The sequence below is a fragment of the Beta vulgaris genome, chromosome 5 (genome assembly GCF_026745355.1).
Source record: "Beta vulgaris subsp. vulgaris cultivar EL10 chromosome 5, EL10.2, whole genome shotgun sequence".
NCBI lineage: Eukaryota > Viridiplantae > Streptophyta > Magnoliopsida > Caryophyllales > Amaranthaceae > Beta > Beta vulgaris.
In genome coordinates this window covers 47,273,252-47,291,393 of record NC_079206.1, presented here as the reverse complement: position 1 = coordinate 47,291,393, position 18,142 = coordinate 47,273,252, and the positions used below count along the sequence as shown (strand labels likewise).

Here is an 18,142-nt window from a genome sequence, read left to right as displayed (position 1 = left end):
TTTAGCTACAGTCATAAATAATATTACCAAATAGGTTATGCAATCAGCTAGCTTATCATCAGTTTCAGCACCTTAACAGTTTCAACTACTAGCTAATCAATTTTAGCCACCTTATCAGTTTCAGCTCCAGTTCAGTTAGTGTTGTCAAACATAGTCGTAGTCCTGTCAAGTGTCAAGTAAGCTTATTCCTCTTTCCAAAAAAAAAGGTTGCTCTCTATTTACCCTAATTGAGGAACACTGAAGAGAGAAAAGACTATTAGGAAGTTCTATTTTAGAGCTTTTTAAAATTCGAATATAAAATATGAAAAATTTGACAAAAAACAATTTCAACTATAAGCGTTCTACCAATTTAAATTCCAACATTTGATCAATTCTCGACGGTTGCAACTTTGGGATATGTTTTACACAAGTGATTCCAACAGGTTAATAACTTGTCCAACAAGTAAAACGTCTAAAAACAAACCTCTGCCACCTCCTCTCATACCTTGCCACCATGTCCCCCTGCCCTGAAATCCCTCCCCTACCCTGCCACCCCATCTCCAGCCGTGTCAAAATCCTACCCTCTATTTAGAAAACCATTGTAACACTAGTAAAGCAAAAAAAATATGATTTTTAAATGCAACCTTAGTTTACTAAATACAACCTCCTAAATAGTAAATACCCAATATATTCTTTTTTTTTTCGTAATTCCCTTATTTCCACTTCCTCTCTCTTTTCCCCCTCCTCATCTTCCATTTTCAGTACATCTTCATACCCACGATGAATCTTTTTACTCAACTCCCTCATCTATTCTCTTCAATCTTTATATGTCAAAATGATAAATTGATATTCATTTCGAATCTATTTTCGAGTTGGGAAACACTTCGAATTTCGTGCCTTATAGTTCGTGAATTGTGTTCTACATTTCTGACTATTTCTTGCTAATTGCAATATACATGAAATATTGTATACTATTTCGTACAAATTGCGAGAAACCGGTGATCCCGTTTCGTTCAATTTGCACAAAATAGTAGGAACTATTTCTTGTGTATTGCAAATAAAAATGCTAAAGAATTCATTTATATTGCACGAAAAAGTTCTAACGATTTTTTTGTATTGCAAAAAATGTTATATTTTCATGGAAAAAAATTGAGTAACTTACATCTGATTCAAGTTTATGTGGTCAAGATCACCTTCCATTGAAGATCCAATTTATTTTTAGTCAATGAATCTCATGTATTTTATGTTTATTTAAGTATGCGAGGAGGAGAGAAGTGGTTTATATTAAGGGAGAATATGAAAATATTTGTTTTGAGGACTGCATTTAGTAAAGTGGGACTGTATTTAGTAACTCACGAAAGAAATTGTCAAGATACTTCTTTGTTATGTGGAAAACACTTCAAACTCAGTGAACTACCTCCAATAAAATATGATTTTTTTTAAAACGCAATAAATATGTTATTGGTTTGAACTTCAATGCAGATTTTGCTTGTTAAGCAAGTGCAATAAGCTTTAGCCATTTAGGCTAGGTTCAGTTCACCTTATTTTTACTTGTTATTATTATTATTATTATTATTATTATTATTATTATTATTATTATTATTATTATTATTATTATTATTATTATTATTGTTGTTGTTGTTGTTGTTGTTTTGTTGTCATTGTCATTATCATTACCATTGTCATTGTCATTGTCATTGCTATTGCTATTGCTATTGCTAATATTACTTTATATCATTACTATTACTATAAATATTACTATGTACTAGTACATTTGTTTAACAGGATTATTATTATTGTCGTTGTTGTAATTCTTCATTATTAATTTTGGTAATTAATATTAATGTCGTTGCTATTATTACGAATGTCTTTGATATCCACTACAAGAAAAGGCAAAAACAACGACTGCTTCGCTGCGACGTTTGAATAACGGCCGTTAATTCTTGCATCCGACTGTTTATAACCGACATTGCCACCGATTGCTTTTAAAGTGGACAATGATGAATAATCAGTCGTTGTTAATCAACGACCATTTAAAACAGTCAATTATTTTATTATTTTAAATTTTAATATTTTTTAGCTTAGGCGACTATATGAAACGGTCTATGATGAAAAAGGAGTTAAACTAAAGTTGGCCTCTTTGTTGTTAAACGATTGTATTCATTCATCCATTTTCAAAAAACACAAAAGGGAGAGGAGGGTGCGTGAATTGAAGAAGCCATTGAAGGCCAAGGTCGGACCTCCAATTTCCTCCAACGACCGGCGACATCCCATTTTCACTCTCCTTGCCGCCGGTAATTCCTGAAGCGTCATGTTTCTTTTATCAAACCCTAATTATTGGGGTTTTTTTGGATATATGTGGCTAACACCACCATATCTCGGCCGTCCGAATGTCGCCACTTCTTATTACGTCTCCTCGCTGCCGGTAATACCCTTTGTTTTCGCTCAAAACCTAGATTTCGCCTTGAAAATTGAGGGTTTTGAATCTTTCGATTTTTGAGCTTAGATTTTGTTATGTAGTAGTTTGTGAAGTGATTGGTGAGTCTGTTTAATATCTTTGTTGATTTCGTTTTTCTGTAATTACTTATTTTTTGTAAATTAAAACAGTTATAATGCCCTGTAAATTAATAGAACTAAAATCGATTTTTTTGTTTTTTGAGATTTGAGCATGTGCTTGTTAGAAAATCGCTTTCTTTTGGGATAAAAGTTGTGAATTTTAATTATTGCTTGATTAACTAAGTTTTGAAGTAGATGTGATGAGTGAGGAGAATATTTTTAGTATGATTGTAATAGACTGATTATTTGGGACCTCAAACTTTGTTTTGCATTGATAAGGGTATTTGGTTGACGATTTTGGAATGGAATGGAATGAGTTTGTTCTGCTACTATAATGAAAAAGTTGTCTAGTTGAGATAGCTTGGGAATGGAGTCTCATACCTACAAGTTCCTCGTCCCACTTAAGCTCTTGAATTATGTACCCACCACCTCCTATGGTTTGAGCTTCCTATACCTCCACCTTTAGAGTGTTAAAATCCATATTCAATGTTTCCAATCCATGCACTTAGGACTCTATTACTTTACATATATTTTACTATATGACTATTGACTTGGATGATTAGTAATACATATTCTAATTCAGATTTGCGCTTATCCTTTTTTCTTCTTCTTTATGTTCATGTTCATCCTCCCCATTTTCTTTTACCTTTTGTTTCATGGCACTGCATTTTTGTTTCATGACATTGCTAGTAGTGATGCTAGACTAACGATTAATCTTATCCACCATGATTTATATATTTGTTTTTTTAGGTAATCATTTCTAATCCTAAGGGGTGCGGAGGTCGAGATGGCTTAGGTGGAAGCCAAGGTGGTGGGAATTTGATTCCCAAGGAGCTTTTTCAGTCACTAGAACCACAAGAAAGACATATCCCTATCTCAGAGACACAAGAAGATGATTCACAAGCACATGACTTTGGTAACCACGTACCGGACTCCAAAGAGTCATATGGAGGAAGGTGAAGGGTCAAACCATGCACCAAGAGAGGTTTTAAGCCATACTGGATTGTGCTAAGTTTGTAAGCTAATATATGATTCATGATATTTGTATCAAATAATATTTTCAATTCACGTGTTTATTTGGTTTTCAATTCAAGTTTGATAATAACAAGGTTAGTGGGTTCATCACTGATATTTCTAGGGCCATTTTCGAAAACCTTGGTTCAATTATAGTGAGGTAGACGTTGTCACAAGGACACATTGGTGGAACTCATTCATAGCATGTATGAATCGAATTATGATGAATGAAATTAATTATATTAGTTTATTAATAACTTGGTTTAATGTTTGATTAAAGGGTCTTTATGAATGGGCTCCTGAGTTAGATGGTCGAGTGAGGAAAGGTTTACAAGATGAAAGTTGTAGATCGTCTGAGAGACTTACAATACTAGGAGCTTAAGAAAGCCAAAGAAATGCCAAAATGGTTGGGGGAGACCATCTATGAAGCCAAGAAGAAGAGAAGTGAAGACCCCATGTTTCTGGAAAAATATGAAAAAGTGAATAAGAACCAAAGAGGTGGTTCCCTAAATAATCCAATTGAGCCGTCACACTTTCAAGGTTCTATTTCGGCGGCACATCATGCTAGAAAAATGGTAAAAAAATTTCATATCTACTACTTATTTTAAATTACATGACATTTAAAGATGGTAAAAATGTTCCATATCTATTATTTTCGGTATAAATAAAAAATAAAGTGTTTCTTCAACAATGTTGATAGGGAAAGAGTAGAGGACGAGTACTCCCTACTACTCCCGAGTTGTTCTTGAAGACTGATTTTAGACTGATCCTGGAAAAGGAGAAATTCTAGCAAACAAGAAAGCAAACGAAATCTCGGTACATACTTCTAAACATATATTTAAGTTAGTTTCATGTATTTAATAGTAGTTTTGGTTGAAAATACAAAATATAAGCATGTTAGAACCAAATATAGGACATTTTAGGCCATTATACTTGAAAATGAATGAATATAAGTAGTTTGAAGTTAGTTTAAGATATAAACACCTCAAACATTATATATATAGTTAGTTTCATGTATTTATAAGTAGGTTTGATTGAAAATACAAAATATATCCATGTTAGAACCAAATATAGGGCATTTTAGGCCATTATACTTGAAAATGAATGAATATGAGTAATTTGAAGTTAGTTTAAGTTATAAACACTTCGAACATCATATATATAGTTAGTTTAATGTATTTATAAGTAGTTTTGATTGAAAATACAAAATATAGCCATGTTAGACCCAAATATAGACCATTTTTAGCCCATTGTAGGCCATTTTATATTACTATGAGTACATTTAACCAAATGTAGGAGACATACAACAAGAAGTTGGATGATTGTACCACTTAGGGGTCACAGCCGAACCCTAATCTATTGTATTGGGAGACAGTTGGTGGGAGAACAGAGGAAAAGTGTAGGGGTTGGGTTAGGGAGATCATTTGTACTACAACTCTTCATCTGGGCAAGGAGATGGCTCTTCACAACCATATGAGCCCTCCAATTTTTTCTCAGCTTGAGGCGCAGGCGAAGGCAAAGGTTGCTGTACGGATGGAAGAGGTGGAGGCAAGGGTCGCAACACGGGTGGAAAAGTCAAACCAGGTCCTCCTGCAAGAAATGATGAGGAACATGTCTAGTTTCAGCCACATGTTCTCAAGTTGCAACACAGTCCCCCCCCCCCTACAATGCAGATAGAAGATAACCAAGGGTTTGGTGGTGGCAGTAGTGTTATAAAGACTCATGTGACCTTGTAGTTTGTTTGGTTTTGGCAACTAGGTAACTAACTTATAGTTTCTATACAGTTAGTCTAACTATATGCATTTAGTGTCTATATTCATCGGCATCTAGCTTTGTTTCTAGATGTGTCGGTATATTTTTTTTGGAACCCGAATTCTAATTTATTTCCCGACCGAGATCTATTTTGCGTACATATATTTAATATAGGTAGTTTGTCTAACTATAGGCATTTAGTGTCTATAGTTATCGGCATCTAACTTATTAGTTTCTAGATTTATCGATATATATTTTTGTAGAACCCAACTTCTACTTTATTTTCAGACACCGAGATGTATTTTGTGTACATAAATTTAATCTATTTCATGTAATTATATAAGTATCTACACATATTGTAATATATATTAAAATTGCATATTTTTTTAGTTGAAAATATTGAATCCGATGGAGGAACAGGTTTAGTGTAGTATATTTTGGTGTAGCCGTGCAAGTACAAGTTTAATTATAATTTGGAAAATTATTATCTAATTAATGTAATCTAAAAAGACGACAGCTAAACAATCACTGTTAAAGAAAGTAATGACGCCACTGATGTAAAAGGCAATGACTACTGTTGAATACTAGCGATTGATTAATACCGTTGTTGAAACGTCTGTTTTAAACCGTCGTTGATACGACGATTGTTTTAAACCGTCGTTGATTTAACGTTTGTAAGGAACCGTCGTTGTTTTAGTGACTGCTCTAAACAGTTTGTGACATATTCTCAATGTTGGTATACTAAACGGTCACTAATAAGTAAGAAAATCGTCATTGATATTGGTACCGATGGCTTGACGGTCGTTGATTCCTAAATCAGCGACCATCGATGCAACGACTGTCAGTCAACGACTGTTGACCGTCGTTGATGGATCCAACAACGGTTTTTGAGAGTATCAACGATGGTTCTAAGCCGTAAATGATATCATCTCTTCTTGTAGTGATCACTATTTGAAGCTATTTGTGTTAAAGGAGAAGAATGTTGTTTAGTATTTGTATGTGTTCTTTTTTTTATCTTTGATCTAATTAACAATTTTGATATGCGATCTTTTTGATGTTGTACATGTAATGTACATGATGTTTATTTTTTTTAACAATTTTGTCAGAATAATATAAAGCATATGTTACTAGTTTATATAAAACATGAGTAGGGTGGGATAATCTAATATTGTTGGCATCACGTTCAAAATTTTCCCTAAAAGAGATTTCAACCTATCTTTAAACATAAAGTTTATTTTGAACTGGACAACTGTATAAGAAGAATATTTAACAATTTTGTTCAAAATCATATGATTATATATATTTATAGGTTTAATTATAATTAAAAAAAGAACAAAAATTTGATATAACAAAGAACATGTTGTTAGTTAAATCCAAACATGTCATCAATATAGAAATTAAATAACATCTCTTTTATTTTTAGAATGTGTTAAACAAATTTTGTATCTCTTTCAATAAATGTTCTTTTTTTATTATCATTATATGTTCTTTTCATTACTACCTAAATTCTTATTATAATGAAAAAATTCCTTAGGTACCCCTGACGTTTGGTGTAATTCCCATATTAACCCTCACATTTGGAAAATTTCTCAGATACCTTTGAGGTTTCTGTTTGTGCTTAAAATACCCTTATACTCTTGATGGAACTCTAACGCCGTTAACTTTTTCTCTCTTTCTCTTCAGTTTTCTCTCTTTCCTCCCACTATCCTTCATTGATGAACCTCCAAGATTTCTCTCTCCTCCCACCATCCTCTATTTGTGACATTCTAAACCTCAAAATTTTCTCTCTCTCCTCCCACCATCATCCATTATTATTTTTCTTGAACGTTTGAGTAGTTTGCTAAATTAACAAAATAAAACCAGATTTAGTTTGTTAGATTAATTCAAAAATCATCTTCCCTCGCAGCTCTCTTTTCTCCTCCATCTGCTTCAATTTTCACTTACCACTAAGCTCGCCGGAGATTCTTCCTCTTCCGTGTCGTTGCTCCCTTGGTGTCGCTGCTCTATTCTCTTCTCTCGCCGCTGTTGTAGCCACCGCTAGAGCTGCACGTGCGGATTCTCCCTCCTCTCTTCGTGTGTGTCTGTCGCCGGTGCTACTGCGTCTACCACCGGTGCTGCTGCACTCTATTCTCCCTTTCCCCCGCTCATTCTTTGGTGGTGGTGCCACCTCTAGTGGTCATCATGTGTTGGTGGTTCACAAATTACATCGAATCATCAATAAATCGATGGACGAAGGAAGATGAAGATTAGGAGGAGGGAGAAAGGCATGGAGGTGGAAGAAGATAAAACACTTGGAGGTTTATCAATGGAGGATGGTGGGAGGTAAGAGAGAAAACTGAAGAGAGAGAAAAACAGTTAACGACGTTAGGATTCCGTCAAGAGTATTTTGAGCACAAACACAAACCTCAATGGTATCTGATGAATTATCCAAATATGGGGGTAATTTGAGAATTACGCCAAACCTCAGGGATATCTAAGAAATTTTCCCTATTATAAATGGACCTTAGACCTGAACAATATGTTTTCTTTACCATGAACAATTTTTTTCTTTAACCTAAATATGTATTTTTTTTATTTTTAGTTGTATGTTCATATACTAATGTGTTCTTTTAAAAAAAAAATAACAATAACAATAACAATAATAATAATTATAATAATTAATAATAATAATAATAATAATAATAATAATTATTATTATTATTATTATTATTATTATTATTATTATTATTAAATGTTATGCATAATAATAAAATGATAGTAATAGTAATATTAATAATGAAATACAAAGTAATAATAATACTAGTAATAATATGTTTTATAAAATATAAGTTCAAATCAGATCAAATAAGTTCATATCAGACAATACCATACCATACCATACCATACCATACCATATTAAATCAGAAAAAATAAATTCATATCAAATACGTAAAAATAAGATGAACTAAACATAGTTCTAAGTTGCATTCTCTTTACCTAAAACACCTGAACTTATCTAAACAAAACTTGTGAAACTTGATTGACCTTTATTGAAACTTATTTTTGAATATTGTGTTAGACATTATCAAACTTGATCAAACCTATTAATGAACCTAAAACTTTTTTGTAATGTGAAGAGAGCATATCAGTAATTGGATCTTCCACCAATGTCATAGCAAGAACAGGCTAAACAAATTCAGCAACTGTAATCCAATTCATAGACCAAAAATATTGATGGCAAAAACGCTACAAATTACTACATGGCAAGATCCATGTTTCATCTGTATCATCCGTTTAGCACTTTAAACTATAACTTCCACACCTCGTACAGAGCTTGTCAAAAGTACAGAACAACTACTCCAAAATCATGCAAAAGGAGTCATGATCTGCTTATTTCAGAGATGATGTTGATTAATACAATGAAACATGAAATCTCCTAAACCAAAAATAAATTCAAATATTAATCCCCAACTTCTTCTTTAGCTTCTCAACCTCCAAATATACGGTGGAGTAAGGAAGGTACTCAGAGAAGTAACTTTTGCTCAAGTCATTAATTGCAACAGCAAGCTTAGGGATCTCCAACGTCTCTTCATGAGTCAAGGTTCTCACAAATCTGGCAGGATTACCCGCCCAAAGCTCACCAGTAGGAATCCTTCTACCTGGAGGAACAACAGAACCAGCTTCAAGGATTGAATGAGTCTCCACCAAAGAACCTTCCATGAGAATGGAGTGCTGTCCCACGATGCATTCTGGCTCGATTGTGCATGATCTTAGGAGACAATATGCACCAACAGTAACAAACCTGTCAATGGATGTCTCAGCCGGTAGACCTGAAAATTTTGTAGGTTATCAAATTTAATTCTTTATGCTTATGCAGCATTCTTAATTGGTCATTGCTCAAAAACTTGCAAAGATGATCACATAAATGGCTGCATTCAGAGGATAGTAAACAGTGTGCTACAGTCCTCATCTCACAGGTAGAAATGGAGTACAATTGAGCCATAAAGGATTAAAGCGATTTTCCAGACTACAGTTCTAATAATGACCACAGCAAATTGGAGGACATACTATGTTCAGTGACCCTCAAAATTACACAGATATTTTGTTGGTTTCTATCCAGTTATTGCACCAATAAATAAAAAATTGCAAAGCAGAGGCATGTTAGCTGATACTCCATGTCTCTATCATCAACTAAAGTGAGGAATGAGGCAATACATACTCATCCACTATCCCATATCGACCAGGGAAAAAAAACGCGGTCGCGGTCGCGGTCGCGGGAACGGTCACGTTTTCGCGGGAACGGCTTGTAACGGGCAAATAGAACGTTTCGCGGCCGACTCGGCGTGAATTTTTTTAAAAAATTCACATAATATGTTTCAACTTTATTTGCATTTTTTAGTTTATGAAGCATTATTACAACATAATATAATCAAATCTAATAGAATATCATGTTTCATCAACTATATAATTAAATCATAGAAAGAATTTGGCCAATGTTTGAAAAAAACGGATATAACGGGGATAAAAGCGTTCTAACGCGGCGAGTTCACGTTACGGAACGGACAACGCGGCGAGAAGTATGTGAATTTTATTATGGCGTTCCGTAACGGGATTTCGCGGAACGGCAAATCCAAAATCCGTTACAGAACGGCCGTTCTGTAACGGAACGGGAGAGTTTTAATTCCGTGATATCGACCCAATATGATAATATATAGCTTCATAATCATAGGTAATAAACAGAATCAGATAACAGATCACATTTACCGAATCCTCTGGATGAAACAGAATTAACACAACTTTCATGAAACAGGAGATGAGCAGGCAGTTGATACTCATTTTGATCAATTTAATCCGAATACCACTCTGATGCACAATTGTTTTCACCCTAAAACCAAATAACCCGAAAATGGATAGAAATTTTTGTTCATTATCTTCTTGGCTTAACAGTACCGAAAGAAGGATGGAAGCGGGGTAAAAAACCATTTGGATTTCAAGCAGCTTGCTCAATTTGAACAACTAAGCACTCGAGATCGATATGAGTCCCTTGAACGAAGAAATGTTCCCATAGAAACTCTACGTCAAATAGGAATTTCTGGGAAGCAAGACACATTTTCTCATTTCAATTTTGAAATTCACAGAATCAGGACAAACACTTGCTTTCGTATACTGTGTAAAACAAGGGAAAGGAAGATTCTCTTTATTTTGCTGCTTTATACACCCTTTCTTTTGCACCAAGTCTCTGTTTATTTCTTCTATGATGACAAAATTGAAGACCATTAAACATATATTACCTCTTGCACTCTGTAAGTAGGTAGATGGCAAATTAGTTCATTGGAATTTGCAAGGGCTTTGGAGGAAATGAGCAACGGATATGAGTAAGAAAAATCAAATCATCATAACTATCTTCCACGTCCATTCATTGATAAATCATTGCTACAAGCATCATTGGCCCTTAAAGAAACAGAAGATATACTATATAAACCCTGATGTTATTTGCCGTCCATATTCACCGTATATTGTCCATATTTATACGGTGTTTTTTTTAATTTTTCTCCCTCTACTTCTTCTCCCTCCATAACCACCACCCCTCATCCAACATTGCTACCACCACCACCCCCCACCCATGGTGTCAAAACAAGGCCGCATCGTATTGTATCGCCCGTATCGTAAAGTTTTCTACGGAACCAATATTACCCGCATCTTAAAGGTGTAAAACAAAATCCGCATTTTAGGCGGGTTTTAAGGATATTTCATGGTTTCAGCCAATATTCAGCGGTACGACAACCGCATCATACCTGTTCCCACATCACTATGCCCATTACCGCAACTGTGACCGAAACCGTATTTTTGAACTATGCCCCCACCCTAGCCCTGCAGCCCCAGCCACCCTAGAGCCCCACCAGAGCACCTCCCCAACCCCCACCCTTTCCCCCGCAACTCCCCACCTCACCCCATCCTTCACTCACCTCCTCTTCGTCGCAGCCACGCAGCGCCCCACCCCCACCCCTGCAGGCCGTATTCCCCACCACACCCTTCGCCTCCCTCCTCTCCCTTCATCGCAGCCACGCAGCCCCCGCCCTTCGCCTCCCTCCTCCGCCTTTGTCCCAGCGCTAATCCCCACCCTTGCATCCCACACAACCCCATCCCCTAGCAGACCCCCCCCCCCCACACGTTTCCTCCTCCCCGCGCATCCCCCCACCCTTCTTCCTCTTTCTTATTTCCTCCCCCGTTTTGTTCTTTGAGATTTCGATTTTTTTTATTCTTTTTTCAATACTCCTCGTGGAACCAAAACAAAATTTCGTTTCTACCATGGTGGAGATGAAACTTCTTTTCCGTTTCTACCATCAAATAATTTGGTTCGTACTAAAAATTATGAAATTTTAATATTTTTGAGGTAAAAAAAAGATAAAAAAAGAAAATAGAAAATACATATAAACATACAAACGATGTTTAGTAAATACGGACGGTAAATAGTAAACCCCTTTGAAGTGAAAAAATGAAAAATTAGCCGAAAAGAAAAGGGCCTAGCTCCCAAGTCCCAACACTATAATTTACATAGGTACCAAGTCAATGGACATCCTCAGCTACACCAGTTGGCAGGGGGTACTGAAGGGAAAAGGCCACAACATATCATGTCCATCAGCATGGACGAAAACCAAGAGCAGTCCCTGTTTCTCTACCCAGATTGAATACTTGGACAGTGCAGCAGGCTAATTTATGTTGCTTTAAGCTTACATCAAGCCAACGACGTACTATCATTTAGTTCAAATTTGGATGGAAAGAAAGAAACAAGCAATCTAAAAACTGTGCGTCGACCAATCCCTCTGTTCATAATCGTCTGCCCCATCACAAACCATCTCCCCCCCCCCTCCCCTCTCCTCCCAAAAGGAAGGAAAAAAGGAGATGACCCTCCAAGTACCTCATAGATGGTAAACCTTAGATAGTAGTATCCCATGACCATTACAAAAATTAATAACACAGCATGCTAAAAGCATGATGAAAACAGTTAAAGATTCATGCTGAAGTGCAGAACATTATTTAGATAACATTGCCTATACATTGTTCACCAAAAAAAAAAAAAAAAAGAATTTTGATTACCTATAGACAATCACCACCCAAAGAAAGGTACTTTTTCCATGTAACCCTGTAAAGTGGGACAGTCAGGTAGGATTCAGATTATCTCATGTAAAGTCATTCGGGTTGCGGATGGTCTTAGAAATTTTGGAGCAAGGGAGTGTTGGATTATAGTTTTCCTAATAGTTAGGACTAGTTGCTAATAATTAGTTAGTGGGCTAACAAGTAATAGTCTACATAATGATCTATTAGTGGGATAGCAAGTAGTGGGTTACATAGTAGGCATATTATTAGTAATGTTTTGTATGCCTATTTAAACGTTGTTTTGTTTAGTTATTTATGTATGAAAAATCTATAAAAATGTAGTCTTTCTAATTCTCTCCAAATTTCTCTTTTTTCTCCTCCAAAAAATTCTACACAAAATTTAATTTGTTATTAGTCTCTATACGTTCACCAAATGCAATGATATTGCATAAAAAACTAATCATCCACTAAAAGTACTCGAGATTAATAAGATTAGAGTTTCCAAGTATAAATTATATAAATAGTTGCACAAGTCAGTCAAGAATGTTTCAAAAATGATGAATAGGACACTAAATATCAAAATCTAGAGAAGTGATGACCACCAAATACACTCCTTTGATTTAGCAAAGTCTTCCAAGAGAGAATAAAGAAAGCAAATACCAAGGTAAATCATTACGTGGTTTGAGTTGCAAAAGACTAACAACTTGATAGATGTTTCTCTAAGTATGGCACAAAACAAGTTCTACCATGTTACTATTATAATCGCACTATTTGTGTTCAACTTTGCTAAGAAAATCAGGCTTGAGACCGAAGGTGAAATTTTTTTCAATGAAGAGGAATTGAAATTGTCCCTTCACCTCTTATTGACCAAACTAATCAGTATCCAATAACTACTAGTTGAATAGCAACCAAAAACTAAGAAGATGAACTATTGATGAGAGTATGAAGCATAAGGTTGCAAATTAAACTGTAGGAATCATTGTTCAACAAACAATAACGCTTAGTTAACTCGTAAAAAAAAAAATCCCCTTTATCTGTTAGTCTCTTTGTTTTTGAGTTTGTTAGGGGGCTTCTAATTTTTGTGATATAAATTTTAAACGCTGATGAGTAATTGAAGAGAATGAAGAATGATTTTGTCCTAAATCTTCATGATTTGTTTTAGCATTGTTGCTTTTGCTTGGCCTGTTTTGTTTTTGGGAGGGATGTGTAGACTGTAGATGAGATTTTCCTTTTTCTTCTATTTATTTATCTTCTAGTAAAAGAAAAAAGGTTCACTAATTTTATTTAATAATTATTTTATTGCAATGGGAAAGCCTAGTATGTTTAGGCCCAATTTCAAAAATCAGAACAAGGCCTCCGACGTATATAAGACGGCCGTGGTGAAAACCTGCTATTAAGAACCAAAGATAGTGAAAACCTATAGTTCCAAAAACTGGCTTAAGTCCTATACTTGTTATGTATATCTTTCTCCTCAACTTCTAGTTTTAACAGAGCTGAAGTTGCAGCTGGAGTTCCAGAGGTGACTCCATCACTCAGCACGAAGATTGAAGATGCCGATCATTTTGTCCAATAGTCCTCTTTAAAAGCACACCAATCCTTGAACAACCAAGCCTTTTTTCTACGGGTTCAACATAAGGGATTTGGAAAGAAGAAAAGTAAGGGGTTCAACAAAAATTATTTATGTTTCAAGCAGCAGCAAGTATTGAGGGGGAGGGGTATGAACATTAGGAGACGGAAACAGAAGAGAAGATGTGAAGTTTTGCTTTGACTAAATAATACTCCCTCCGTTTCATTTAAATTGTTACATTTTGATATTTTACACTATACACAAATTTCACTTTGACCATCATTTGTGATTTATACGCGGATGAAAATATAGTCATGTGGGATCTTGTTAAATTCATCATAACATGTATTTTATTAATATGTACTTTTTATTATTTCTACAAATACAAAACTAACGATATATGTCCTCAAAGTTTTTGCATTGGCATACGTGAAAAGTGTAAGAGTGTAAATTAAAATGAAACAGAGGGAGTAATCGATAGTGACATTTATTCTGCCTTTAGCTTTTCAAACATATATATTTACTCCAGGAAATAATTTTCCCTCTTAAAGCTAGCTGAACTCATATGCCTTACATCAGACTTAATAAAGATCGGCAGCAAAATGAAAAAGTTGCTTTTACCTCCAATCTGTGAATACATTTATAAGAGTCACTTATTACCCATAGGCAATGGGAAAACTACCCTAACTGGTAGAGCAGTACTTCTGAGAAACCATAGAGTGACAATTGTATGAGATGCACATGCAACATTAGTTGTATAACGGACTTCATGAGGAAAGTGTATAGGGAATTTTAGATACTTCACAATGAAATAAAGCTTCATCTTCATCATCTTATGCACCTATTACAAATGTATGTGGGAGAGGGTTGGCTCGATAGAATCCAAGTTCAAAGTGTTGAGCAAATTGTCAAGGTCCTAGTTTCTAAATGTCCTTAAATGGTTCTTTTCATTTACCCCGGGTTAATCTTTCCAAAATAAATTCATGACGAAGATTCTACGGGGACAGTCCTAAAAGCATGTCTTCATGTCAAAAAATTTAAATGGCTAGAAATCCATACTGAAATGAGCCCAAAAGCGCTGCCGGATGATGCAAAAGGACCATTGCAGATTGCAGACATCTATAATTAAGTAAATCTAATTGCTGCCAGACAGGGTGAAGAACTGGAGACTGACTGATTGATGGATTAGCAGAATATATTACTCCTCGGTGCTTACTAAGTTGGTAGCAAGGTGACACTCATAGCAGCTGAAAATATGGATATTGGCCAAGTGGAGAATCAGTTTGATTGGTAAATCAAGCAATAGTGGCTGAAAAGGCTGTTCTCGACACAGAAGAGGAAAACGAGGAAGGGACGAGTGACCAATTCAATAAAAGTGGCAATCTTGCAGGACTAAGACACCTACAGTCCTACACAGCTGCCACTGATGGGCGGTTGGTAAAAGCAATCGCTAAAATTTAAAAGGACCTGTTTAAGTGCAATGGTCCCCCAAGAGAGAGATTTGGATAGACAAGTACCTAAGTAATAATATTACTAATTACCAAAATATAGTTAATACAATATTATAATATATTAATATGTAGAATCATCATGCAATTCAGAAACTTGTGAGTTCATTGCCACAAAACTTTGCCACTATTTATCATCCCAAGCTAGGAAGGTGTAGAAAATCAGAAACCTGAGCTCTTAAATTTGTCTACCTGAACTTCTTCAAAGATGTCTAGGTAATTTAGGTGATCAGATATAAAGTATACACATGGATAATGTGTATGAAGAGAACTAAACCACTAACAGCTTTTGGAAAGGGGGGTGAACCACAAAAGTCTTGTAATTGCATCTCATCTCAACTTTATCCATCACAAGAACACAAAATAATAGATTCCTACATCCGATATTAAATTGTTATGTTGCTATTCGAACAACCCCGTCAAAATTTATCACTGCTCAACAACATGGCACAATGATGAATCACCTGAATGAAACTTATGTTGAGCAAACTCTTCAAAAGTCTCGGACTCAATAGAAGTATCCAACACGAATAAGAAAAGCTTTTTTATGTTTACGTATTACTTTTCTACGACCAAACTCATTATCTGAATTCATTTAAGGTGACAAATACGGCAGACACTACTGCAACACGAGCAATTCACATAATCTGTTAACCATCCCATATTATCATCAGAGGGTAATTCTATGTGAACTCTAATTCAACCCATAACAATGCTAGCTTAAAAAGTAAGAATCATCATCCAAGAACCTAATGTAGTATCTACATTATATGCTAGGCATCTCATAATTTCATTCATATCCCTCTCTGAAGCCTCAATCAGAAAATCCCCACCAAAACCACTATCAACTTATTACCTATTTCCCAACTTCCATCGCATTTCGTTTAGCCAATTGATCGTCTAACCGTCAGACCACCTTTCCTAAAACTTCGCCTCACATTATCTGTTAACCATCCCATATTACAAATTTCACTACATATGATAAATAGTACAATTCCTCAATATTTACAAAAAAGATCCACATAAAAAAATCAATCAAACCAGAGAATAATTATTTTAAAAAAAAGAACCTGTAGGAGACGACCAAGCAGCGTGGAGAACACACTTTTCCTGAACATTGGAGCAAAATCCGACGCTAATCTTGTTAAGATCGCCGCGAAGGACAGAGCCATTCCAAACGGAGGCGCCATCGTAGACAGTAACCTGACCAGCAAGTACGACATTGGGCGCAACATACGCATCAACAGCAATTTTAGGGTTCCATTGACCTAAAGGAATGATCAATCGCTGACCTCTGTAGTCCCATTTCACGCGATCTGGTGATTCGACGATCTCGCGCTTCGTCGGTGGGGGAGATTGGTGGTACGATTGCACGGTGGCGGCGGCCGCGGAGGAGATGGGCCTTATGTGAGAGGAGAGAGAGAAAGTGGGGGTGAGTTTTAGGGCTTTTCTTGAGAGTCGAGCTACTGTTGCCATTGTTGTGGAGCTAAAAGAGGAGAGAGAGAGAGAGGAGAGGGGGATTGGTGCGAACTGCTGAGCTTAATTGTATAGTGGAGGTGGGAGGGCTACTACCTACTGGGGTCCGAAGTAGTGGAGATGTGCGTGTGCTGCGGTGTTGGGAGGAGGAACCAAACCAAGTGAAGCATTGAAGGTGAGGTGAGGTCACTTTTTAGTGACTACACTCTCAAACTAGTATGGGCGATCATATTTGGGTCAATTTTTTGTATGGCTTACATTTAAGTTGGGATGGTTTCATCCTAAGTTCATGAAATTTTGGGCCAAATCGAGCAGACCTCATATTTGGTTGAAACACCTTGTTTTCCATTGTTTCAGGATGAATTAGGGCTGGTCAATTCGACTAATGTCAGCTTTGTTTTCAAGCGAATAAATATTTCCTCCGTCCTAGAATAGTATGAACACTTTCTTTTTATGTTTGTCCTAAATTAGTTTGTACACTTCCATATTTGGCATAACCCCACTATTATTATACCTTTTATCAATAAAAATTTACCCAACTTTCTCTCTCATCTAATAAAAAATACCCCACCAACTCTCATCACATCTACTTTATAAATAAAAATACACATTTGATAACCATACTACAACTTATCACCTTAAAATACGTGTCCCAACAAGTAAAGATGGGCATGTGTCAAATCTGGGATGGGTCCAACTAGACCCAGACCCATAAACCCAAACCTGCCCAAGACTCACAAAGCCTAGAAAATGTGGACCCTTATCCTTACCCATATCCAATAGGTCTAGCAGGTCTTGGGTCCAAGATGGTTCTCAAACTTATTAAGAGTTTTCATTTTTTTTACAGGCGTTTCTTTATGCCTGTTATTTTAGTTATTAAAATGATAAAATACCAACATAATAGTCTAATACTTCTACAAAACATTTCAAATTGAAATAAACACAACACGTTGGCTTAATCCTGGTCGGAAATGGATGAAATGAGAAGTTTAGGACTCGAGTATTTGACGCAATGGCTGTTTGAAAAACTAAAAATTCATATGATAAGGTAAACAATTTTATTACTTTTAAAATATTTATTATATTTATCTATTTTTATTATTAGTATTATCATCATCATTGTACATATATATATATAAGTACACTCCGCGGCGTACGTGCTGAGCGACGCGGATGCATACTAGGCAAGGCCTTGTCTTCCACCAAATGCCGC

At 35.7% G+C, this 18,142-nt stretch overlaps 1 protein-coding gene and 1 long non-coding RNA gene across 2 annotated transcripts; one reads left to right on the top strand and one right to left on the bottom strand.

Moving 5' to 3' along the window:
* The first annotated feature begins 2,029 nt into the window (after positions 1–2,029).
* LOC125497279 (uncharacterized) lies at positions 2,030–5,577 on the top strand. The gene is made up of 3 exons (XR_007273909.2): positions 2,030–2,404; positions 3,286–4,124; positions 4,250–5,577. It is a non-coding gene; the product is annotated as an uncharacterized LOC125497279 (long non-coding RNA).
* Positions 5,578–8,475: 2,898 nt separating this feature from the next.
* LOC104908029 (gamma carbonic anhydrase-like 2, mitochondrial) lies at positions 8,476–17,165 on the bottom strand. Its single transcript, XM_010697081.4, has 2 exons — positions 16,524–17,165; positions 8,476–9,110 (listed from the first exon to the last, which is right to left on the bottom strand). Exons 1-2 carry the CDS (start codon positions 16,927–16,929, stop codon positions 8,734–8,736), a joined length of 783 nt encoding a protein of 260 aa, XP_010695383.1. The 5' UTR covers positions 16,930–17,165; the 3' UTR covers positions 8,476–8,733.
* Positions 17,166–18,142: the final 977 nt, after the last annotated feature.